This window comes from Camarhynchus parvulus, chromosome 6, assembly GCF_901933205.1.
Source record: "Camarhynchus parvulus chromosome 6, STF_HiC, whole genome shotgun sequence".
In the NCBI taxonomy this organism is placed as follows: Eukaryota; Metazoa; Chordata; class Aves; order Passeriformes; family Thraupidae; genus Camarhynchus; species Camarhynchus parvulus.
Genome location: NC_044576.1, coordinates 5,586,304 through 5,611,273, shown reverse-complemented (window position 1 = coordinate 5,611,273; position 24,970 = coordinate 5,586,304). Strand labels below are relative to the sequence as shown.

The 24,970-nt window shown below is 40.9% G+C and overlaps 2 protein-coding genes across 2 annotated transcripts; both read right to left on the bottom strand.

Annotated features, from left to right (window-relative positions):
- Nucleotides 1-854: 854 nt before the first annotated feature.
- Nucleotides 855-8,520, bottom strand: TFAM (transcription factor A, mitochondrial). The gene is made up of 6 exons (XM_030951673.1): nt 8,238-8,520; nt 7,037-7,107; nt 5,112-5,261; nt 3,650-3,745; nt 2,766-2,822; nt 855-1,782 (listed from the first exon to the last, which is right to left on the bottom strand). The coding sequence occupies exons 1-6, from the start codon at nt 8,518-8,520 to the stop codon at nt 1,564-1,566; spliced, it is 876 nt and encodes a 291-aa protein (XP_030807533.1). The 3' UTR covers nt 855-1,563.
- A 2,062-nt stretch (nt 8,521-10,582) lies between these two features.
- On the bottom strand, nt 10,583-24,794 carry UBE2D1 (ubiquitin conjugating enzyme E2 D1). Its single transcript, XM_030951500.1, has 7 exons — nt 24,687-24,794; nt 16,867-16,930; nt 16,750-16,781; nt 15,757-15,834; nt 15,407-15,512; nt 13,107-13,200; nt 10,583-11,462 (listed from the first exon to the last, which is right to left on the bottom strand). Exons 1-7 carry the CDS (start codon nt 24,708-24,710, stop codon nt 11,417-11,419), a joined length of 444 nt encoding a protein of 147 aa, XP_030807360.1. The 5' UTR covers nt 24,711-24,794; the 3' UTR covers nt 10,583-11,416.
- Between the last annotated feature and the right edge of the window lie 176 nt (nt 24,795-24,970).

The window sequence follows — 24,970 nt, the reverse complement described above, 5'->3', positions numbered from 1 at the left end:
CATAATGCCCAGGTTTTCTCTTGTAAGTCAACTCTGGCTAAGGCCTGAGCATCACCACATCTGAGTTACTTGGCTTGTTCAGCTTGGAAAACTGGAGATTGAAGGGGCGACCTCATTGAGGTCTTCAGTATCCTCTTGAGGGGCATTGGAGGGGCAGGTACTGATCTCTTCACTCTCATGACCAGTAAACAATGCTCTAGGGACTGGCTGGAGCTGTGTCAGGCAGGATTAGGTGTAGGTATCAGGAGAAGGTTCTTATCCCAAAGGCTGCTCAGGCACTGAAGAGGCTGCCAGGGCAGTGGTCACAGTACCAAGCCTGTCAGTATTCAAGAAGTATTTGGACAGCACTCTCAGGCATAGGGGGATTCCTGGGGTGTCCTCTACAGGGCCAAGAGTTGGACTTCACGATCCTGCTGGGTCCTTCTGTGATTCTATGTGCACTGAATGATTATCTCTAGCTGGCTTGCACTGGCACTCAGAGCTTGTCTATAATTGCTTCCAATTTATTTCTGCAGTCAAGCCCAGGGCATTGACAGACTGATCAAACACAAAGGGTTTGAGGAAAATGCCCCTTTTTAGGTGACAGTGTCCAAGGCCAGGTTGGATGGGGCCCTGAGCAACCTGATTTAGTGAGTAGCATCCCTTCCTCTGGGAGGGAAGTGGGAACCATCTGATCTTGAGGGACTTTTCCAACCCAAGCCTTTCTGGAATTCCATGAGTATTTTGTGGGTCACTCAGAACAAATGAGCTCCACCAAATACTGAAAAAGTTGGCCTGCATTTTAAAAACAGATTCCTCAAAATACCGGTGAGACTTTAAGATGGAGAAACCCCAGGAAAGAAACCAAACACCTCTTCAAAATACCTGTATTTATTACACCAAAACTTAAAGTCCAAGCAGTTCACATAGTTGTTTTCCTTCTAGGTCGTCCCAAATGTGACAACAGCAAGACAAAAATGTTTGTATGTATCCAAACAAAACCAGAAAATCAAATACAAATCAAAATCAATAAAGGTACGTTCATACAAAACTCACATGGCCTTTAAATGCAACAGAAGTGGCATACACAGGTTAACAGGTACAAAAAGACAGATGCATAAAATAGAAGCTAGCATTTTATGTTTCTTGTGCCTGATGAAATGTAGAACATCTCACTAGCAATAACATGGAGGGAATACAACACAGCAGTGTTAACTCAGATTGCAGCTCTTATTTACAGAATTTAGATGGTAACATTGCAGAATATCCTTTCTTTCATAAAGAAAAAGTATTTTTTATTTTTCATTAAAAAATACCTTATAAAAGCTGGATATTATCAACTGTTACTGGAGAGCACTGCTGCTGTCAGTGGGTATCAGAATTCACAGCTTGATTAGTTAATTGCTATTCTACAGTTCAGGCTACACCTGCAGTGATTATTTCAGTCAGTTCTGAGAGACAGTAACTCCTCTCTTACCTGATCACCTTTCCAAAGGCCCTTCATGGGCCTTCCACATTTCAGTGCTAATGCTGACTGCAGCATTAACACAGCAGGACAGAAATAAGACAACCAAAGGGGATTTTCTATTCTTCGGATTTTTTTAATTTTGCCTTTTTTCCACTTGAGGAAGCTTTGGCTTTGGCTGTTGCAGTTTGCTTTGCAGTTTCAGCAGGTTTCTTTTTTAACCGTTGCCTTCTGGAACGCACCAGGTCTTCACGTCCCAGCTCAATCATTTTTGCTTCCCATGATTTTATTTCATTCTCATACCGAACCTTATCATCCTGAGCAAGCTGCAAGTATGGCTGAAAGAAAAGAAGGTACCAAGAAGTTACACAAGGGGCTTTTTCTGGAAAACTGCCACACACAAAGGTGACTTAGAACAACACCTGTGCAGTGAACAGCCCAGGCATTTGACTTCTACCCCAGCTAATTGAAAAAAATAACCAAAAACATCAAACTTGAAGAAAAAGACAAAGCTTTAGCACTAAATTGCAGTTATGTCAGCAGCTGCCCATTCCCAAAGAGGAAATTTATTCAGTACTACTGCTAACACTTAAGGCTTATTTGAGCACTAGTTTGAGACAGCTAGACTAGGTGAGGCACAGGAATAGATATTGCTGTGGAATTATTTAAAATTATTTTTCTGCAGTAAGAACATGAACCTAGGGTATGTCCTAAGTACACATTAAAAGCCACCTGAAGAAGGGCATTCAGGAGGAAGGACAGCAGGGTACAGAATGCCTGAAAAGGTTTAGTTTAGATTTCAGTACAGCACCCCTCCACTTCTTATTTGCTCATCTACAAGTTCATAGTTCAATACACTCAGAAAGCTGGTAGAAAATGATCCCCCAGACAACCAAAGTTAATAAATTACCCTGTGCACATCACTTGTGGATTTTTGTTACTTTCCCTTGTAAGAAGTCTTTCCATGAGCAGCAAATTCTGATGCTGGTGTTTAAAGATATTATGGATGATTATAAAAATATCAAATTGTTGCATATTATTCCACCTTCTTTTCTAGATGTTACTTAGCATCCACTTTAAGGCACACCAAACTTCCATCCTATCCCACTGACTCACATTTCAACAGCACTATGAATTAAATGGTCACTACTGGAATAGAGGTAATGACAACCTTTTTCAAGATGCATCAAGATCTTGGAGTATTCTTCTCAGTATCATAATTTGAGTAACTGAGTTCAAGATTTTGTATGAATATATCAATTTTGACTCAAGTTTTTAGGCTCTGATGAGATCAGAGCCTCATTCAAATCCTCTGACATACCTGCTTTTGGGAAGCAGACATTTTTTGCCACGTATCAAACAGTTTCTTCAGCTTTGCCTAGGGAATACAGAACATACAATATATGAGTTATTTTAGGAGTAGACTGACTTCAGAGACCTACAGATGAATACTGCATGAGTGAAAGTCAAGCATAAACCAATACAAAAAAGCAAAAAAAGCTTGCTTCCCCTTATTTACCCTTTTAATCTAAGTAAGTAATAAACTATAGAGTTCAAATCAAGCTTCTGGGCATCATCTGAGCCACATTTACAGTGCAGGCCTCAGCTGACTGGAGAAACCTGCCTTGTACATGGAAAACTGAGGAACAAACTCTGTCCACCATCCTGACTTACTGACTAAATGTGCAGGGTAAGGAGCACATGAGGCACACAGGGTGGGTCTGCAGTACCTCCAGTGCTAGAATCCACCAGTGCAACTTCAACCACCCCAAAGCATAGTTCAGTGAAGAACTTGTGAGTTTGCTGAGGAACTCTTGTATTTCCATGACACCAGCTGAACTATGGGAGGTACAATAAACTGCTACTGCCAGAATAGGAGCACACCACCACAGCTCTCTGAAAAACTGTATTTCTACATCAAAACAAAGGAAAGAATTCTCTCCTTACAAAAGGAACAGATAAAGTCTGTAACACTGAAGTGCAAAAAATAGCACAGATGTTTTAAGTCTGTATACCCACACAGCACTTTTTTATACAGGCCATGCTAGCAGTATAGCCAGATGGCCACAGCTTAAAAAAATAACCTAAGCATTGCAGCATCCAGATAGTGAACTGCTGAACAGTATCTCTGAAAATGAGAGAATCGAAACTATTTTTTCTGAATACAATGGATGTATTTTAGAAAAAGAATCTTTCCTGGCTTACCACAGGCGAATTTCCCTCAGTTTGTTGAAAATTTTCTGACAGGAAGATGTTAAAGCCACTACGAGCTCTTTTAGGTTTTCCAAGCAGAGTCAATTCCTTTAAAAACAACAAGAGAAGTTACTCCATCTACTAAGCATGCATTTGTTCCAAAACTAAACTCAGTATTTATCTTTGTATTTTATGCAAAAATCAAACACAAATTCTTTCTTTGGTATTTTATTCTGTAAACTGGACTGTGTGTCAAGATGCTCTTAGTGCTTTTCAAGACTAATGTTAAACTACAAAAAGCTAACAACTTGAGTTTTCAACAAGTTGTTGAAAAAGCATTTAAAACTGATTCTTACTTCAGCTAAGTCTTCCAGAAACCAGAGTGCTACTAAATTCAACTCGGTAAAGAAGTCATGATGACAGATTTTCTATTATTCCTCAGTAAGGCTTCAGTTTCTGGAGTGAAATACTGCCTGTGTGCAGAGAAGAGGGCACGCACTTATCTGTGGGAGGTGACAAGGTGGAAGAGAACTGTGTTTCTGCTATCAGAATGCTTTGCCTACAGGGATGATGGCTAGAGAATGAAAGTACTGCAAGTTAGAGATGCAATTACACTTCCTGTTTTCTCCAGTCTTGACATTCCCACTGGAGCCTAGGTGCTGTAAGTTAACATTTGCTTAGGTATTAGATATGCCAACTGAATTCCTTGTGGTGCCATACTCTAAAAAGCATCAGCAGAATCATTAAGATTACAAACTCCTTTTAAGTAGGGGCCTTTTAAACCACACTTGTTTTGCTTTTGCCAATTAGGGTAATGTCACAGTTTAATTCACAGAAGTAAATGAGCAATACATAGTGCCTTTGACCTTTCCAGACAAACCATAATACTGTGCTGTTACACGTGGTTCTGTCTCTAAGGATTTATACATAAAGCAGCCAAAAAGAAATAGGGAAGATGGTGCCTATGAATATGCTAGTAAAGGACAAAAACAGATGTCAAAGCAGCAGCTACAGAGTGGCAGAGACCAAAAAAGCAAGGAAAAATGCTACTTGAAACAGCTGCTACCTTGTAGGGCCTAATGAGGTAGCAGATACAAGGTCTTTGTGAAAAGCCTTTTCTGGATGTCTTCCCACCTGAAGGAAGTGTTGCTGGTCCAAATGTCTTTTAGTGCCTATTCTTTCTCTGGTAGCTCTAGAAATAGGGAGAAAAAAAGCATAAAGAAGCTACCTCTAAGCACAAGGATCTATGCTTAGTTCTGCGCTCTTCAAGCATGGCAAAGCCACTAAACTAGCTGCTAACACCAGTAATTATTTTAGTCCATGGCATTTTGGGGAGTTTGTGTATGTTGTGTCTTTTTTTCTATTCTGAGTTGCTTTTGTATTTCTAAAACATGCTTCAACTCTGCTTTGTATACTAGACAAACAGACTTCAGGTTCCTTGAGAGAAAAGAAACTTGAACTTCAAAATACTTACTCTTTTTGCCCTGATTGATCTTCTCCTTGCCATTTGTTTTCTCCTTTCCTCTTTCAGAGCCGCAGCCTGGGCTGGAGTCAGTTGTGCTTTGTAAGCAGCCAGCTGCTCCCCATACCTTATCCAGTCTGTCTTTCTTGCTTCCTCATAAACCTACAGCACAAACCATCACCAGCCTTAAACTTCAGCTAGATGCTTTCAGTCAGAAGCACTTGATCATTAGACAAGGTAACACTTCTAACCTATGAGTAGAAAAATTACAGACTGAAAATCTTATACCATAACACCAGATTTTAATTTGTTTGATTCCCTGTTCCACATTTCAGAGAAGGGAAAGGTACACAGAGTGAGAAGTCCAAAAGGGATTTGGGAGCACCTCAAGTCTAGTAAATATCTCCTTTAGGAAAAGGAATTTAGCTCTTAACTGACTGCTAGCTGCAGTCAAGGAAGAACAATCATTACTTTGCTATAAACGGCATTTAAATCCAGCAGCAAGTCCTAGAGTTGCTTTACGTTATCCCTTGAAACTGCCACTCAGAGAAACTTGATTACTTATGACTTAATTTGATAATTCCTAAAGAAATTTACATGAAACAAAAGAAGTTGGTCCTTTCATCAGAAGTAAGTGAAGTTTCACCTACCTTACACATGAAAGCACAGCAACTTTACAAAACTTGCATTGTACATGTAATGGAATACTGCCATTCAAAAAGGAGGAAGAATTGGTTTGCAGCCCACAGCCCATGGAGTGAGAGCTGTGTCATTTCTCAGGCAACAGATTAAAACTATTAAAGCCAAGGTCACGTACAAGTAGCAAAGTATCTTCCTGTATTGTGTTTGCATGGCCAGATTCTGGTGGCCAGGGGGGCACAGGGATGGCTCCTGTGAGGAGCCTGATGGAGCCAAGGCCAGGCAGCTCCAAGTGGCACCTGCTGATGGCCAACAGGGACAGTGGTGGCACCTCAGGGTAAGAGAGTTAGGAGAGTGAAAAAGAAAACTGCACAACTTCAGCCAGAGAAAGGAGGCAGACCATGTCAGAAAAACACTTCTACTGATCCTAAGGTCGGGGAAGGAGAGACAGGAGATGCTCCAGGCACCAGGGCTGAGGTTCCCTTCAGCCTGGGGTGCAGCCCATGGTGAGGCAGCTGTGCCCCTGCAGCCCAGGGGGAGCAGAGATCACCTGCAGCCCATGGAGGAGACCCCACTGGAGCAGGGGATGCCCACAGGGAGCTGTGACCCTGTGGGAAGCCTGTTCCTGAAGGACACATGCTGGAGCAGTTCCTGAAGAACTGCAGCCCATGGGAAAGATTCACATTGTGAGCAGTTCATGGAGTTTGTCCCCTGAGGAAGGAACCCAAATTCTCCCACTGAACAGGATGGAGCAGCTGAGGTCAGCCCAACACATGATGGACTGACCTCAGCCCCCATTCTCTGTGCTCCTGCACTGCTGTCAGGAGGAAGCAGAGAAATTGGGAGTGATGTTGAACCTGGGGAGAGCACGGGGAAAGGTGTCTGAGGATATGAGTTTTTATTTCTCATTATCCTTCTGTGATTTCCCCAAGTGCAGTTTGTTCTGCTCTGGTGAGGGACCTCTCCCTGCTTTATTCAGCCCCACAAACATTTTGCAGTATTTTCTCCCCTGTGCCCAGCTGAGGAGAGCAGCTGAGAGTGGCTTTGGTGGGCACCTGGCATTCAGCCAGGGTCACCCCACCACACTTCCTCTGAGTTATTCTGAGCTCCCAATTCTCCCAACTGTTTTGATGTCTGAACCTTTGTATACACGTGCTTTTTCAAGCTCTTTAAAAACAAAGCAACCAACCAACCAAAAAAACCCACCAGACTAAATAAAAAAACCACAAGACACCAAACCAAATAAAACCCCACCACCTGGAGAGTTCAAAGTACTCAGGGAAAGGATAGAACCGTACCTGTTTCTGTGATGCTGGTAACTCCTTCCATGCACCTGCCAATTTTTTAATCAGTTCTGTGTTGCTGACTTCTGTAGATTAAAAGAGAAAGCCCGGAAATCAAGATCAACATTGTATCTTTAGTAAGTTTCTTCAACTTTTCCCAAGGAAAGCTGTCACAGGTATCATCTTCCTGTACAAATGCATTTTTATCTTTCATAAAACTAACTCACTGTGGCAGTTAAAGGGCACTGCAATATTTGGGGTATGGGGAAGAATCACTGCTCTCCTGGAACACAACATGCAGTAATAAACTGAAGCTCCATTTCAAGGCAGCTATTGTTACTCTACAACACTTTCACATTTTTTGCCTTTTCAGCTGGATACTTTTCTGTACAATGCTAGATGGTCTGAATTTGGAGGGGAGAGCAGGGAAGAAACCAAAAGTAAAATTTCCAGTTCTATATGAGAGTGTGGAACTCTCTTGAACTGGTGAGCTAAACAGGGTATCAAATAGTTTTCCCTACTTTAATTTTCCTCAGGATTTGCCCAATATGACCACAGTCCTTTAAACATTTTAACCTTCAACAGTATTTCAAAACCAGTTTATCTTTCCATTCTGCAGCTCTCTGGCAAGAGTCACTACATTGTCAATAAGTGAAGTTTTTGATAGTAAATTAAACATATTCACAAGAAACCATTTTCCTCTAAATACACTTACTTTTTCTCCCATATACAGTGATGCAATCCAGTACCTGCAATTTTTCAATTACTAAGCCTCAACATAAAATCATGCACGGCTCATAATATCAACAAAAAATATACTTCAAATACATAGAGTCCAAAATTAATTGAGAATCATAAATCACTGTTACCATGTATTACCTAGGCGAAGTATTTTTAAAGCTACATACTCATGTTCATTATTTTGACTTATGAGGCCCGGAAGGCCAGGAAGGCACGTGCAGGCAACGAGCATGACCGTGCTGGATTGACCTGGGGAGCGGCACGGGTAAACAGACGGGCTGGGTGTCTGAGATCACGACTTTAGCTCGTTCTAAAAGCTCGGGTTTGCAAAGGAATCGTTGTTCGGGCTGCTCGGGCTGCTCCGGCTCACCCGCTCCGGGGGGCACAGGCCGCGGCCCCGCTCGGGGGGCGGCGGTAGCGGAGCCCCGGCTCCCACCAGCGCCAAGCGCGGACCCGCCTCCCCTCCAGCTCGTACCTGGGTTTTTTTCCCTGAAGGCCGTCCGGTTGTCCATCACGAAACGAAAATAGGCGGTGAGGGGCCGCTTCGGACGCTGATTCGAGCTGGTCCCCCGCGACAGGCAGCGCTCCGCCGCCCCACCGGGCCAGCACAGAACGGCAGCGTCGAGGAGGGTCCCGGTGCCCCGCTCGCGCAGCCCCGCTCCCGTCCCGCAGCGGAGGAGCCGCCGCCCGCCCGCGGCCGTGACCAGGCCCAGGCCCAGGCCCGCGGCCCGGCCCAGCAAGGCCGCTGCCGCCGCCATGCCGGCCCGCCGCGCATGCGCGCCAGCGCGCGGCACCCTGGGACGGCGGCGTGAGAGGCGGGGCTAGGGCAGCCCCGCACGGTGACAGCGGCGCGGGGTGACACCGGTGAAAAGTGACACCGGCACAAGGTCACCCCTCCACGAGGTGACAGCGCCACGAGGTGAGCCTCGCCACAAAGTGACACTGGCACAAGGTGACAGCGCCCCGAGGTGAGCCTCGCCACAAGGTGACCCCGCGGCCCCGAAGGTTCCGCACCGCGGGCGGGCGGGTTCGCTGTGGGCGCCCACAGGAGCAGGTACAGGCAGAACGGTAACAGAGATCAGAAACCAACCGGGCACCAAGTAACTCGTTCTGTTAATGAACTGTGGCCAAAACAAACCCCACGGCTTCGCTGGTTCCTTCGCTATGGCGAGCTGTTGTGTCTGAAACAGCGGGAGCCTCTGCTTCGACCAGCTCTCAGGGAAAAAGGAAGATTTTATTTATGTATTCCCCCATCGTAGTAAACAGCACAGAATAAAGTAAACTTCCCAGCCCTGGAAATAGAATTTGTATAAAAAGCATTAACCAAGGAGCTCTGAAGGTGCAGTAGTGGAGGTGTTTCCCTCCACAGATTGAACCCAGCTACTTCATAGCATGACTGAAGTTCTAAAGAATGTATTTATCATTTCATTCTGATAATTTCAAAAGCAGAAAGGCTGAACTGCTGGGAGTATCATAAGAATCAAAGACTTAGCGTCACACCTGTAAACCAGCATGATCATAGGACAAATCCCTTCTTTAATATTTACACATGCTTAATATAATATGTCCTATTCATGGGTTGGTTTTCAGTCCTCCTGCTGGTTTCACACTGTACTAGAAAGTCACTAATGCATGGCACAAAGCACAAACATTACCAGGTAAAGTATAAATGGTTTCAAACCATCCCTAGCACAAACTGACACACCCAAAGAAACCAAGTTAAATTTCTGATCTCACACAGTTCTAAACAGATAGTCCAAATATTTAAATAACTTCTAGTACAAAGAGATTGCTATTTTACCTAGGAAAAAAAACCCCACATTCTGATGGTCAGTTGTCTACAATCATTTGAGCAAGAAGTATAAATGATGTCTCTGCCTTCCTAGCTACATTGCCCTAATTCAAATATAATGAAGTACTCAGTAACAAAAACAAATCCATTTATTCAGCTTGCAAAATATAGTGAACAGGGATATTTTAAGATTATTAGAACCAATCTCAATCAAGCTGCTGTTTCAAATGTCACCATTACATCACAGATAAAACTGGCACAGAAATGACATTTTCCCATATGTGACCAGCCTAAGGTGAGCAAATCAGCAAACACAAAGTTAATGTCCCACTGGTAGGAATAAAAGCTCCTACTGTGCATACTTACATTCCAGTTTGATGCATATTCAAATAAAAAACAAAAAAACCCACCAATCAAATGTATCTCTAATGTTAAAAATGTATTTTATGATGACAAATTTCCCAATGGAAAATATTTTTTCTTTCATGTGCAAGATACAGAGAAAACCATTTTGTCATCTTTTTTATTTTCAAGTAACCAAGAAGAATGAATGGTAGGAAATCAATTGTTTTTCTGCTTTTGATCTATGTTTTAAGAACAGATTGCCCCTCTCAGTACTACTGGTTTTCCACATGCATAATCTGAAGCAACTGAAGTGCAAGTTAATGGAAAAGTTACTTTCAAGTGTGAGGAGAAAAGTGTGAGTTTTCTGTAACATTCTGATATTGCAAATACACCACCTTAACAGACCCTTGTGATTGTCTCCTCCCTAGATGAATATTAGTGTGGCATGGCATGAACCTATTTGAAATCCTCTATCCAACCATGGGCAGAGTGTGCTAAATCCACTAGGCTAGAACTTGCATAAAAATTAACTTGGAGCCCAGTTCTGAGTAGTACATGATGCATGGCTTTATTGGACATTCTGCCTACAAGACACATACACACTACTGGCAGTTCTCTGTTAGAATGTTGGAACAAGTACTTTAAAGACATGCATGAGTTAAGATAAAAAAAAAAAAGCCAAGGAAAGTAGAAAATGTATTTTATTTATATGGAAAAGGCTACATCTGGATTTGTAAAAGGTCTGTGATAGTATTATGTTGCCCACACATCACAAATCAGTTGTGAATAGCAACAAAATAGTTACATATCTTTCTACATACCAGTGCAATTAGTTCACATTGCAATAAAATTAAGTCAAGTATGCAACAGAATCAAAACCAAGTGTTTCTCCATAATCAGCATACAAAGATTTACAGTGCAAAGATCATTGTAGGTTTTAAGAAGTCTGCAGTCAGTCTTCAGAATATTTAATGGGTGAGATACTCCAATTATTTTCACTATTAGCAGTTGTATCTTGTCAATACTGTGCACAAGCAAGTCTAAACTGAAATGACTTACATTGTAAATAAAATAGTCTATACAGTAAAAAAATACAAATTATATAAGAGAACTAACAAAAAGAAACTTGAACACACTTAGGAAACACACAACATACTTCAATGACACACATACAGTATTCATCACATGAAAACAGCTACTTTTTCCAGCAAAAATAATTTCATTGATTTACAACTGAATTATAGATCTTGTAGTCTGAAGATGCAGGTGTCCAACTCTTAAAAACTATAATAAATGTCTTCTGCAAAGCATACAAAGAGGATAAATATTCTTACCAAAGTCATAAGGTTATTTTTGGAAGTTTGTTCTCTCTTGCTCCAGAAACACACTTACTTGGGTGAAAAAAAAAATTCAAGGGGTGTCACATTGAAACCATAAACTGTGCTCCATTTCCTTCTAATTTTGAAAAAAACTAGAATTTACAGTACTCTGTGGTATATGAAAATGTCTTCAAAAGTTTACATTGCATATTTCTGAGTCCATTCTCTTGCATGTCTGTTGTATCTGTACGAGCAGAAAGAAGGCATTACAGTGAAGAGCTGTTAGTGATACACTGACAATGGCCACCTATTTACTTAATACAGCTGTTACTGAGCTTTGCACCTCTGAGCAGTCAAAGAACACTAAAACAGTCTAAAAGCCAAGAAGTACACACCCACTACACATTCAGTTTCTAAAGTTATGTACCAGAGCTGTCAGACTCAAACCCAACCTCACAGGTTTGCATTAAATTGTGCATCCTTCATTTGTATTTCATAACTGGTTCCCTTATTTGCACCTTAACAGGAATTTGTTGTCAATTACTCCTAAAGGCATATGTTAATAAGAGTCTGACAAAGTTTACACATTTTAGTTCCACAAAATTCACTAAAATTAACTGGGATTTCATTCTCTGTTCTGCACTGCCAGCTGCATTTCAGAACTTGAAAAGAAAATTTTCTGACAAGCATTTTTTACTAGGTTTTAAGTCTTGGGTCTTTTCCTTCTGGTATGAAGCTGATTATCTTATAATTCCATAATCCCAAGGGTAAATGTCCTTAGAAAATTGATAGCTTCCACTCTGGTCTTTACATTTGCTACATTCTACTCTTCAGACTGGATTCACTTTCTTGAGTCAACCAGAGAAAAATACTGACTAGTTTTTAACTCTTAAGATCAGTATAGCAACTCATTTACTAATTGGTTTTCTTCTTAAGAATATGCTACCATATACGTCTTTGGATTTTAACTTATAATAAAATACTCAGGGGTAAACAGCCACATCTTTCATTTCCTAAATCCAAGGTAAAACAAAATAAAAATTTAATAGGTGGTCATTTTAAGAAGATAAAGCTACAGTCAAAATTACATATTTTCTCACTTTCCCTAGCAATGATTAAATTTTGAGATTTGGAGACGAAAACCATCCCTCATTCACTTCCTTCACAAACAGGAGGCACAACAGAAATCACTAATAAGTAGGTGGAAAAAAAGTTGAGCCACAAATGGGGAGAAGCTGATGCACAACATCCTCAACTTGAACACTGTCTACCTTGCAGAAGGAGCTACAGCAGTCAGGCACTTCAGAAGTTACATGACTTGACTATTCCACACATAGAACTGTGAGAAAAAGGCCATTTTAATACTTCTTAGTCTGGGCAGAGAAATCACTAGAGCACAGATGTCCATGTAACTTCTACATCACTCCTTTGCTGTCTACTGCTCAAGGTAAAAGCAATACTCAAATCTGCCTCAATCTGTGACATGTGCTGAGCCACTGCATGCACTGCAGGAACTCTTCAATGGCTCAAGACTGAAAAATAGGTACCAAATAACTCAATTAGTTAAACAGAAGGTCAAAAATTCTTCTGTACAGGTTTTACAACCAGAGGATTGCAGTAGTGACAAATAACTCATATTTGGGAAAATAATTTTTCATGCAATAAATCTGTTAGAAGCCTGAGGGTTTTATGTAATTAACTACAAAAAAATTAGTTACCAACAGTTGTGTATGCCTACAGTTTTCTACTTGCCATGGCTATTCCCAATATTTAAAGGGCTAATCCTGTAGAAATCTAGGAAAAGGGTACTGCTAAAGTTAATACTGAAGGTGCACAGCAGACAGCCATCTGCAAGGACCACACAGACAGTTATGTATGTTATACTCACTTTTCCTTGTCTGACTTGTAGATCTGTGCAATATCTGGTACTAAAGGATCATCTGGATTAGGATCACAAAGTAAGGAGCATATGGACAATAAAACTAAATAAAAGAGACACTAGATTAAACAAGTTAGTTTGCTTTATTTCTACAATTCTTTAATATATTCCAGTATACTGAAGGAGGTGGTAGGAGAGTATAGGAAAAGAATGCATATTAGTATTAAGCTGTCATTTACCAGTTCTGTCCAGAAATGTTTATACAGTGTCATTTTTCTAGGGCCTAAGTAAACACCTGATACAAGCTGAGGGAATTTGCAGCCATGAACCTGCACCTTTTGTAATGATCTCTCTCCCACATCCCAGCCTAGGAACATTACCCAGCTACAGACCACAGTTACATAGAGATACTGCTCAACACCAAGCTTTCCACCTGCAGCTAAGGTAACTAATATTATTAAAATTACATTGCCATGCAGTACTCTATTTGTGCATATCCTTTGCCACTTCTGTGCTGGCAGTTATTCTCTCAATCATAAGAACATTTTACCTAAGTGTGACTTCCATTTTGGGAAATACTTGATCAGCATTAAATACAGGTATTCATATACCTTATAATTCCATATGAATTTTCTGGTATTGAACCAAGGAGGTTTGATTTTTTTGCCTAACGTTTTCAGACCATACTTTTCAGGCAATTTCTATTTTTATGGTCAGAACTAATATGCATACAAGAGTACACAGTTAAATAATTCTAAATATGTTGTGAAAGGGAACTTCATGCTGCCATAAGAATCAACTGTAGAATACCTTTTTTCCTCCCTGTTTTATCTTGTTACCCAAGAGCCCACACCTATTTTCAGGAGCAGAAATTTCAGCCACTTCAATACTGACTCACTTTAAGTGCCAGCAATATCAGAAAATCAGATTAGAATACATGGTCACACAGATGGTCAGAGGTGCTATAATATGCTGTAAACATTTGATTCAGTCAAAGACTAGAAAGGAGAAACTTCCACGATTCACTGAGCTAATTTCCAGTTTATTAAATACATAATATCTGAACATGAGACCAGCAGACTGCTCCATTTTATAACCAAAGAAGTGCTCAGCAAGTAAAGAGATAGAAAAATGCTGAAGAGCTAAAAATTTTACAGGTTTTCAGTTGTAGATGCCAAGTGTTAAACCTAAATGCCAATTTTCATTTCCTTAGTAACTAGAAACAAGACAATTTTTGGATAGCTATAAACAACTAATTTATGTGGGGAAAAAATGATACCAATCGCACATAAGAGTAATTGATATCTTTAGCAATGACTTCAGGAAACAGAGTATTAGACTTTGATTATACATGGCTTGTGAGATTACTGCACAGGCCTGTAAGCAAGAGAAGTTGTTTTTCCAAGGAGGTACAGCAACTGGACTTGCACAGAGCAATTTCCATTGGACAAAGCCCCACAATTTGTTCTTTGCTTGTACATCCAGTGCAGTGGCACTGGCACACAGCTCACAGAGCTCCCAAGTACATGAGATGTGATATGGCTTCTTGACCTTTTGAGTCACATGAGGAATTTCAGTAACATGACTAAGTGTGCCTTAGCAATTTGAAGATGGGTGAGGAGAAACAACAGCACCCACATTTTAAGCAGCTTTTTAAGTGACACAAAGTGCCTGCAGCAAAAGAACTGCTCAACTGTTAACTCAATGTTCCAGAAATCTACAGTTTTCAAGTTTTGAGAAAGCTTAACTACAGGAGAGAATATTTTAATAAATCTACTGATGATTGTGAAAGGAGCTGCACCTTGAAATATTCATCTTACAAAGGAATGCCAACCAGAACAAATTATCTCATTTTTAAAGAAAGTGTAATTAAGACCTTAGTCCACACAAGGATGCTCAGGCAGCCTGAAGAGTCACCAACAGGCAATCATGTAAGCTCACACAACCTCAGTATCAGGGTTTCACATTTACTCCCAAGTTGTCATTTTCAGGCCCTGCTCGTCAGTTTCTCCTCCATTCAGCATGCACAGTCAGCTATCACATTTCAGGCTAAATGTACATAATTATCTTACCCAACTTGGTTTAGAATATTTCTTTGCTGTGCATGCATTTTTTGTAATGTGACACTCCCAATAAACTGCATAAGATCTTTGATCATAACAAGAACTCCAATGGAATTTGCCTCTTCTGAAACATGCAGGATAAAGGAGTTCCCACTGTTTACCTTTAAGACAGTGCAATAATACACAAAATAGTGCCATGGCACTGTATGCAGCTTCATACATGCATTATCAAATCAGTGAGTTTACCTTTAGAAACAGTCAGAGCTGGTGACCATTGTGATCTCAAGATATCAAGACAAATACTCCCATTACTGTTTATGTTTGGGTGATATATTTTTGTTGTAAAAGCAATCTGTAACAAAAAATAAATAAAAAACAAATAATATCAGAGTAGGGTTATTACATTTGGAATTCTTAACATCATCCCTTTCTTTTCAGTCATATCAGATCTGCCAACACAATTTTTTTATAGTCTTATCTGCATCCATTAAGAACATGTATACTATGGCTCACCTTTCCAGTTTAACTTCCAAAATTAAGCCTCAAAGAATAAACTTTGAGCTAAAAACTTTCTTTCCTTAAAAGAAAGGACTTACCTTTGGTGGTTTGAAAGGATAATCTGTTGGAAAGTGTACTGTGAGAAAAAATACTCCCCCTTGATATGCACTATCAGGCTGAGGAAAAAACAAAACAGATAAAACATATTAATATATTTCAGCTGTTTTGGAGCTTTCCTTCTCCTAAAGAAAATCCATTTTTTCCCCAGTACACAGCCCACTATGGGCCATGAACTGGGAAGGCACAGAGGGAACTGAACCCTCCCAAATGTGGCTTCTACTGCAGCAGCACAGCACAGTTACTGAGCACTGCCCTTCTGGGGAGAAAAGAGAGGGAGCTCCACAGCTTCACTGCACTGCAGGGAGCACAGAAACCACAGCAGGTCCTCCAAACCCTGTCCCTGTGCAAGACCACAGCTGCTCTAACATTCCTCCATTCTTAAGCTACAAACATACTTACCCTAAGAAGTGGTTTCTCTTTGCAGATGCAAAGAGTGGGATTTTCCAATAGAATTCAGTTCATCATCATGATATCAGGGAGTTTTAAAACACACAACATCTTTGTGACTTGCACAAATCTGTGCACATGCATTTTGTTAGACAACATGTGCACAGGTTTACATCCAGGTTGCACACTATCACATTAAAAAAGCTCCCTCTAAAAGCCCTCTACAACTCCATCCTTGTTTGCAGTTACCAACCTTAATATTAGATTTCACCCACTCTTCCCCCTTTCAGATGGATGAATCTTCCAGGTTGATGAGCTCTTTGTTTTGTAGCCCATATCTCCAACTCAAACACCACAGCTGACTAATTAAACACCTCTAACTTCATGAAGAGGAGGGATTTTTGAGGAGTTACAGAAAGCAACTGGTACCAGACTAATAAGAACAACAATGTCCCCATAAAGTTTTAACTATTCACAGCCCAGCTGAAAGTGGCTGCTGTGTTTACAGAAACCCAAATGAATCCTTCTGTAGCAAAAAGAGAAGCAAGGTCTTACATTTTAAGGGGCATGATTCCTATACTTACAGGTCCCATAATAGTTGCTTGCCAATGAAACACTGAAAGGCAAAAAGATAAAACAATTAGAGATTTTCTGAGCCTTTCCAGAAGTGAAATGTACTGAATGTTCTACGAAGAGCTTACAGTCATCTCCAACAGGGCCAGCAGAACAGTGGGCTGGGGGATCTCGCTGCAGATCACTTAGTTCCTGCAAGAAACACAGAAATATTTCAAAAACATGAAAATCCATACCACTTGGCAGCATCCCTTCAAAAGTGGGAACACAAAGCAATTTTATTAAACCCATGGGCATTTTTTGTGGTATTTTGATAAAACAGTCAACTTGAAATGTCCACTGAAACTGAAAAAGTTTTTTTGCCAGACAGCCTGCAGCTAACACTGTGCTAGAAATTAATATCTGAAAGAATGTAAAAGTTGCAACCAAGTTCACAGTAAGTTCAATATACTTGAAGGAGACAAAATAAATAAGAAAGGTTTCTTGATTAGTCTGTAAATTCACAGTTTAATTTAGTTAGGTACTAATCTGATCATTCCCTTAGTTTTTGATTTTACTAAAGTTTCTGTATTGTCCTAGTCTGTGGACATCAGCTGAGCTAAGCTGGCTCATAAAATAATATAAAGGGTCCTAACTAAATTGGAAACTAAAGGAAAAATATTAGCTCTACACCTTATTTACCTTGATTCAATTCCCTGCATGCTTGCTTTTTTTTTTTAATGACTACTAAAAAAGTCCCAAGTTGAAACTTAAGCACTCAGAGGAGCTTTTGGTGGTCAACTGATTTATTTCTCTTGCTGGAGTCCACACAGTCCCAAATAATTCAAAATTATTATGTGATTTCACAAAGCCAGCACTGTTTTCCATCTGATTTATCATCACTATTTCAAACAAGACAGCAGTAATGTTAGTTCATTTTCCTCATTTAATTCAATATACTCCTTTTGATGTCTGAACTATTACTGTACTAAGGAAAGCTTTTTCCTATTCTAGGCTGATAGAAACTGTGCTGTAGGAACTTTAATGACTACATGCAAGTACTTCCTTGGAAATAAGCTAAAAGGTGTGTGTTTGTAAGTAACACAATTCCTTACTCAAAACACACACATTTAAGTCGACAATAGGCATAAACAGGTCTGTGAGTTTAGCTTAAGGAGTAATACCAGAAACATTTCTACTCAAAACATGTTAGTCAAGGCAACTACTTACAAAATCAAGGTTTAAATGAGAGCTAAGTTTAACTCAAGCATAGAATTGGTATACTTAGTGCAATCACACCTTACATATAATTTGAAGGGTTAAAAATCTGCACTTCTCAACTGCTGTGATATATTTTTCCATTTATGACATTTAGTAAATATTTCAACTCAATTTACCATGGACCCAACACCTAAATTCAGCCAGACTTACAGCTCCACTCTTGGGCCTGAAATCAAAGAAAAGCACTGCACCATATCTTATACTGCTCTGAAGTCACTTCTCACAATCTTGTAATTTAAAACAAGACAGACACTTTTTCCTACACTGAAATAGCACAGGTTGGCAACTGGCATTACTTGTGTGCACTTTATTGTGTTGGTGACACTGAATGCTGATCCAGAAAGAACACTCTAGGCTAGACTTTAACTAATAAAGGCACTTTAGAAATGCAGTTCCTATTTTAATCAGAGGATTCAAATTTCGTTAAGGAGTGATTCAGAGAACCAGCTATTTATGCAAAGCCAAGGCACTGCCAGTACACACAGGGAGTCAACAAATCTCAAGTTTCCAGCAGACCCCAAACATGACCAGCAGCAGAGCTGTTACAGGCACTGTCTTCTCCAACTTGCAACTCAAGATCTAACAAGAGAAAATGAAGTCTGTACACACACTGAAACAACCCAACCAAAACCAAACAGCTGCACTACAGCACCAAAACAGAGAACTTACACTGACAACCATGCATTTTGCAAGTCTTTATTGACTACTAAATTCAAGGCAGTAACTGGAAAAATATGTAGCTTAAACTTTTCAGAAAGTCTCTGCAGTATATGCAAATAGTCCGTATGCATACAGGAACTACCAGGCAACCAGTTAGAGTCACAGGTCTGTAACAGTGCTTTTGTTGCTAGATGTGTTCATCAAGATCTTTACATACCCCAAAACCACACAAATTTGTTTTCTTTCATATATACACATGTACTTAAGAATTAACAGAACTGGGGAATGTTCCTCGAGTATACACTTCAATTTGTTCAGGCTAAAAAGGCACTGACATCTGTTCGTGGTTAGAAAAAAACCAGCAAATATTTATATTTTTCATCGTACATTGATGAGACCCACAGTTATGAACCCTTGTGATTAATATTTCCTAACAACGAGGAAAAGGTTCTCTTCAATCAATTTCACCAAATGACAGCAATGGTCACAAATACATTCTGGGACCTTCTGCACCTACGAAACATTAAGCCAGATCAAACGTCAAAATCAGTTGAGCAAATTCGAGCTGCATTTAGCATCCATATGTGAAGCTAGTGTGGTTTAAAAATACAAGTGGTAACATGATCCAACAGTATGAACAGTTTGAATCTTTATATACAGAAATTCAGATCAAGCTGTGATAAAAAGGAAGAGCTATGCAGATTTACATTGTTAATTATGCTGTTTAAGCTTTGGGTTCAAAGCAAAATTATCTGTAGAGCTGTAAGATTTAGGCTTCAAGCTTTCCTGTACCTTTTGAAATGGAGCAAGGAGATACTCAGATGTCCCTGAATCAGACTGACCTGCCAGTGCCCAGAACTGAACACTGCAGAACAGAAATGAGGATCCTCTAAATACATGTAGAAAAACTTCTTCATGACTGTACATATTCACAAAAGCATGAGCATATAAGAATTCTTTATACAAAGCACAGCTGCTCTTTAGAAGAAGGCCAAAACTTTGCTTTGTTAGGGGACAAGGCTGAAGATTCTCCAAGTTTAACATGCTGAAACCTCACCAAGAAGCACAAGATAACTGCATGTGAGGCACTACAGTCAACACTAGAGACTGCCCTGTAGTTTAAAGTTAATTTTAAGTTAAGCAGCTTTGTCCAAGCTTTATGGATTATTGCCATGTAGCTGTATGATGCAGGTCTGGTCACTTCAAAGGTCTGCACGAATACTTTTAGTCACTGGTACAGAAAGTGCTGGTGCAAGATGCACACGTGCTGACAAACAGGATCTATAGCTCAAAGCAGATTCATTTTCAAAAGAGAAAGTCACCACTATAAATTACAGTGTACACTGGTGCAACATCTTTTATGAGAATACACAAACCCAAGATTCTGTCTGCAAGAGATGCATCAGAAGGATGAATTATTTCAAACACAGGTGAATGTGACAGCATAAAAGCACCTCTCAAGAGCTCCAACACATGCCAGGATAAACGTGCACAGAGAAAAATACCCAAGCTGGGGACAGTGTAGGAATAAATCCTCTAATCCTCTCATACAAAACATTTCAGGGTAGAATAGAATACTAATGGTTAACTTACTACTGGAGATGGGGCAAACCCTCCAAATTATCTTCCCTTGCAACACACACACACTCCTGAACAGCCCTGTAGACAGCATGAAGCAAAAATTCAAGTTTCACAGCTGTAAAAAACAGGCTGTGGCAAGCTATAAATGTTGGAGACATTTCTGAATGCGCAGACTAATGCCCATGGTCAATGAATAATACAGGATGTATTTCATAAAAGTATGAAGTTGAACATTGCAAGGCCAATTTAACACTTACATGCTTGATTAGCATCCAGGCTTTTCTCCCAAAAAGCTATTGGAACAACATTGTAAAAGATACTTTGGTGATAAAGAAATGAATGTTCTCACCATGGAAGTCCTAAGCATATATTTTTCCAGTCTAAAAAAATTCAGAAAAAAAGATTGCAGATTATCTGAAGACCAAAATAAACTGCAGACAGCATCACTAAAAGCTAGTTTCATTCTCCAAACAACACAAAACCACAACCTTTCTCCACACTATTATTTAAAATATAGATTTATATTTATCAGTTGTGTTCTTAATTTCTTGCACAAAATGCACTATAGACCACAGATTTATTTTCTACCAATTCCATGCACACAGCTGCTTGGAACCATTTGTCATAAAGTCCCACAGTGATCATACTTAAGACTAGTTAAAGAATTCTCTGGTTATTCACAAATTTGGTAAATATAAAACACGTTTTTATAATAAGATTTATTGCTATAATGGTTAGTAAGTAATAAATATGCAATTTCCATACATTGTTCTAATACAAAAAAAAAAATATTGCTAAAATACATAGTATCTCAGCTGAGGACTTGAAAGTAAATGCAAACATTTTACGTTAGAGCCAAGAAAGTTTCCTTGTTATGTTGATTACCATCTAAAGGCTGCACGTTTAAAGTTAAAATGTAAACTACAAATATCAATAATTTTTATTTGAGTCAATTTACAGTAAAAAAAGTTATTTTCAACGTAACTTTTCAAGTTAGTATGTCCTGTTAGCCTACACATATATGAAACACATACTGAACCACAGACATATTTCATTGTTCATTGAAACAACTCCATGTCTGAATGCTTCTATTCTTACTGAGTTGTAGAAGAAAACCAATCAAGCACTTATGTATCAATAAGATAAGAACAACAGCTATTCTTAAAGCAGTGTTCAAATCTATCTCCTCCTTCCTGGTTTCAAAATGTCTTCTAAAATCTCTTGAAGTCCTGAACAAAAGTATGTACAATCAGCCTGAGCATTAACAAGCACATCAACCTCCCACCAACACTGGAGGAGCACCTAGGTACAGGACTTATGATGAAAACAATCTCAGCTGCAATATGGAACTACCAGGATGGCAAACTCTACAAATTAGATATGTGAACAAAGAATTTGGAACAGGAACCCCAGAAAAATGGTTCTGCATAGGACAGATGGGCAAAACTGAGACCTACACACTATTCTGCAGAACCTGACAGCCTGAATTATTTTCCACCTTTCACAAAAGTCATGGTATCTCACTTTTCCAGAGGTGGCAAGAATAAAGGCTTCTTTGCACAATATTTCTTCTCAACTAAAAAACTTACACTGTTTTGCTTTCATCATTTGCAACATCTGGATTTTACACTGCCCACAAAAGTATGTTCTTTCACTGCCCCAAGGAACATCACAGACAGCCTAACTGAACTTTTTTGACAGTGTAGAAACTCAGTGCCTCTCTCATACAATGGCAAAGCAAAGCACTCACAAGGCAAACGAACACAGGATCCTCAGCTTGTGATGAGAATCCCCCAACCCCAAACTCTTTGAGGAACTCTGAGATGTGTTTGTCATGGACACTGCTGACAGCTGTGCCTGCAGAGCAGGGCTTCATGTTATCACTGTTCTTCCAACCTGCAGCACCAGGATCAAATACCTCCGTGTGCAGTGAGCAGCTTCTTCACTGCTTACTCAGCTGCCCATTTTTAAGAAAGCTCCCAAGCACAGAATGTCTGTCTGTGACTAGGGTACAGTCTTGGAATTCCACGTGCTGTCCTCCTTTGAGGAGCCCCTCGAAGAGGGTCAGCCAAAGGCAGGATGCAATGACACAGCTCCCAGGGGCAATATTACTAAGAAATCAGAGTCCCAACCAGCATGACAAAAAATATGCTTACTAACAGGTTGACATATTATAGCTTTGCTTCCTTCGGTGCTGTCACACTGAACACAAATTATCAAAATTACTGTGAACAAACACTCAAGCTTGACACCAAAATCCCTTAGCTTTGTTTAAGCACAGTTCTGAAGCACCCTAAACCCACTGGAGTTTAACTCCAGACAGTATGTCTAGACTGATGAGTTCCCAAGCAATGCCACTGTGTTTGCTGACAGTGTTTTGTTCTCCAAAGAATTCCTCTAGGCACTCTGAAACCACAGCACTTCCTCTACTCCAGATCTTATCCCTTCCTATCCTTCAGATACAACAGAACTATCAACCTTTACAGACAGTCTGAAACACCAGGAAAGTAGAGAAGACAAACACACCAACATACAATTACATTTCATCTACCATTAAACTTCCATCTCCATGATTTTTTGGGGAAAATGTTATGTATTACAGTGACATCAAAACAGTTTGTCTTTTCAAACTTCTTCATTTTAACTTTCAATTTGAAACAAACTTATTTCCTTGCCATTCCCTTTCCTCTTCTACTTCTTCAGTGACAGACTGCTAGCCAAATCCCTCTTGTAGAATTTTTTCTTCTCCTGGAAAGGCAGAAGAGAGTGATGAGGGTAGTTAATAGAAAAAAAAGGAAACTAGCAATAGTCATTTCTGCAGCAAACTAGAAGCAAGTGGTAACTAGTTCTGAATTTAATTTCAACTCTTCTTGGAGGTCCTTACCCAGTATCTCTTCATGTTTCAGATGGAAGTTATTGTAAAACCAGGAAATCTCATAGCATCTCACAGTCAGCAGGTTGGAAAGCATCACTTTATTTTGAAAGAGTAGAAACAGAATTTAATAAGGCTAACAGAATGAAAGATACTTAGATAAAAAGTCTAACCATAATTTCACATCTATCAAAAGTTCTTAAATGCCACATTAAAGAAAATTGTGGCTTTCCAATATGTATGAACGTCTCTAAAGCAGTAAGAAAGTAATGCAGGGAACATGATAAAAGTATGAAGGCTAATTTTATTCTAGCAGGACTTATTTGGAAAGTCCCAAACCATCATTCCATCTCAAAAAAACTAGATTACCAGACTCTGCCCTTTGTCTGTTTATCTTAGCAGAAAGAAGCTGGACAAGAATTAGAAAGAGATGGTATTCAGAACAATCCTTTTCCTGAAACTAGGGTAAAGAGATGTTCAAGAAGAGGTGCGAAATTAAAGAGGCAACAAGAGGCAAACCATTTGTATAATATGTAGAAGCGTGACAAAGTTATTGCTAAAGAAAACCACTGTAGTAATTTGATAGAGTGGTTGAATGCAACATTCATGACAAACACGTGATATGAAGCAACAAAATTGTCCTGTAATTGCACTGTGTGTAAAGGTATAAGTCTTGCAGCATGAGACAGGACTACCAGCTTCTGGTAGAAATCCACCCAAAGTTGGTACCTACTGTAGGGGTATCCCAAATCTGCCTACTGTGGGGTTAATCGGTCACTATAGAATCGTATTTCTGCAATACCAATGGCTTCCGATAGCAAAAGGGAATCCTGCACAAGAAATAATCGCACCGTCACGTAACCAGGATAGCACCGATGCCTCCCTAAACATGGCACAGCAACAGCAACCAAACACCGCGGATTCTGTTCCACGGCCAAAGCACGAACCTCAGCTCCCCTCCGGTGCTGGCCGCGACACCCGGTCCCTACGGTACAGCCACCGGCTCAGCCTTGCCAAACAAAAGGACACTGCCAATTCACAACTTGAACCAGGCCATTTACACGTACCAGCCCAAAACACCACAACTGGGATACGCTCAAAGGTCACATCAAGAACTATGTTGACAACACTTCTTAACCCTGCCCCGAGCACAGCGCGGAGCAGCCGTGCACAAGGGCAGAGACTGATGCTGTCCCTGCGCCCTGCTGAAGGTTCCCCATCAGCACCGCGGCTTTCCCCGCTCCCGCACCGCCCAGAGCACCGCGGCTGCTCCGCGAACGGCGCCTTAAAGCACCGACCGGGGCTGCGGGGCCTTCCAGGAGGCAGAGTTCCGAAGCCGTGAGGCGGCCGACGAGAGCCCCCCTTCCCCGTCTCACACCCACTCTTCTTCCCCGGCTGCCGGCGAGGGAAGGACGAGTCCTGACAGAGAAAGCGCGCGGCAGCGGCTGCCGCGACACCTCTGGCTGAGCCCGCTCCGGCCGCCGCCTCAACACCCGCCAACAAGGGGACAGCCCCGGCGACTACCCGAGGTCATGGGGACCTTTCCACCCCCTCCCACGGCTCGGCCCCACTCACTTTTTGTATCCGCTTCAGCGCCATGGGAACGCGCGGCGGAAGCGCGAAGCAGGCTGCGGGAGCGCGGGGCGGGAGCGCGGCCGGGGCGGGGCGGGCGGCGGGAGCGCGCGCCGTGGAAGAGGGAGGGGCGGGGGCGCAATCGCCGTGCCCTTTGTGTCCTCCTGCGCATGCGGAGCCGCGGCCGCGCGCAGGGCTCGCCGGGAAGCGTAGTCCGCGTGCGGGGCGGCGCTGCGCGGGTGCGGAAGTCTCGGCCGGGCCCGTCCCGCCCCTCAGGGTCTGCGGGG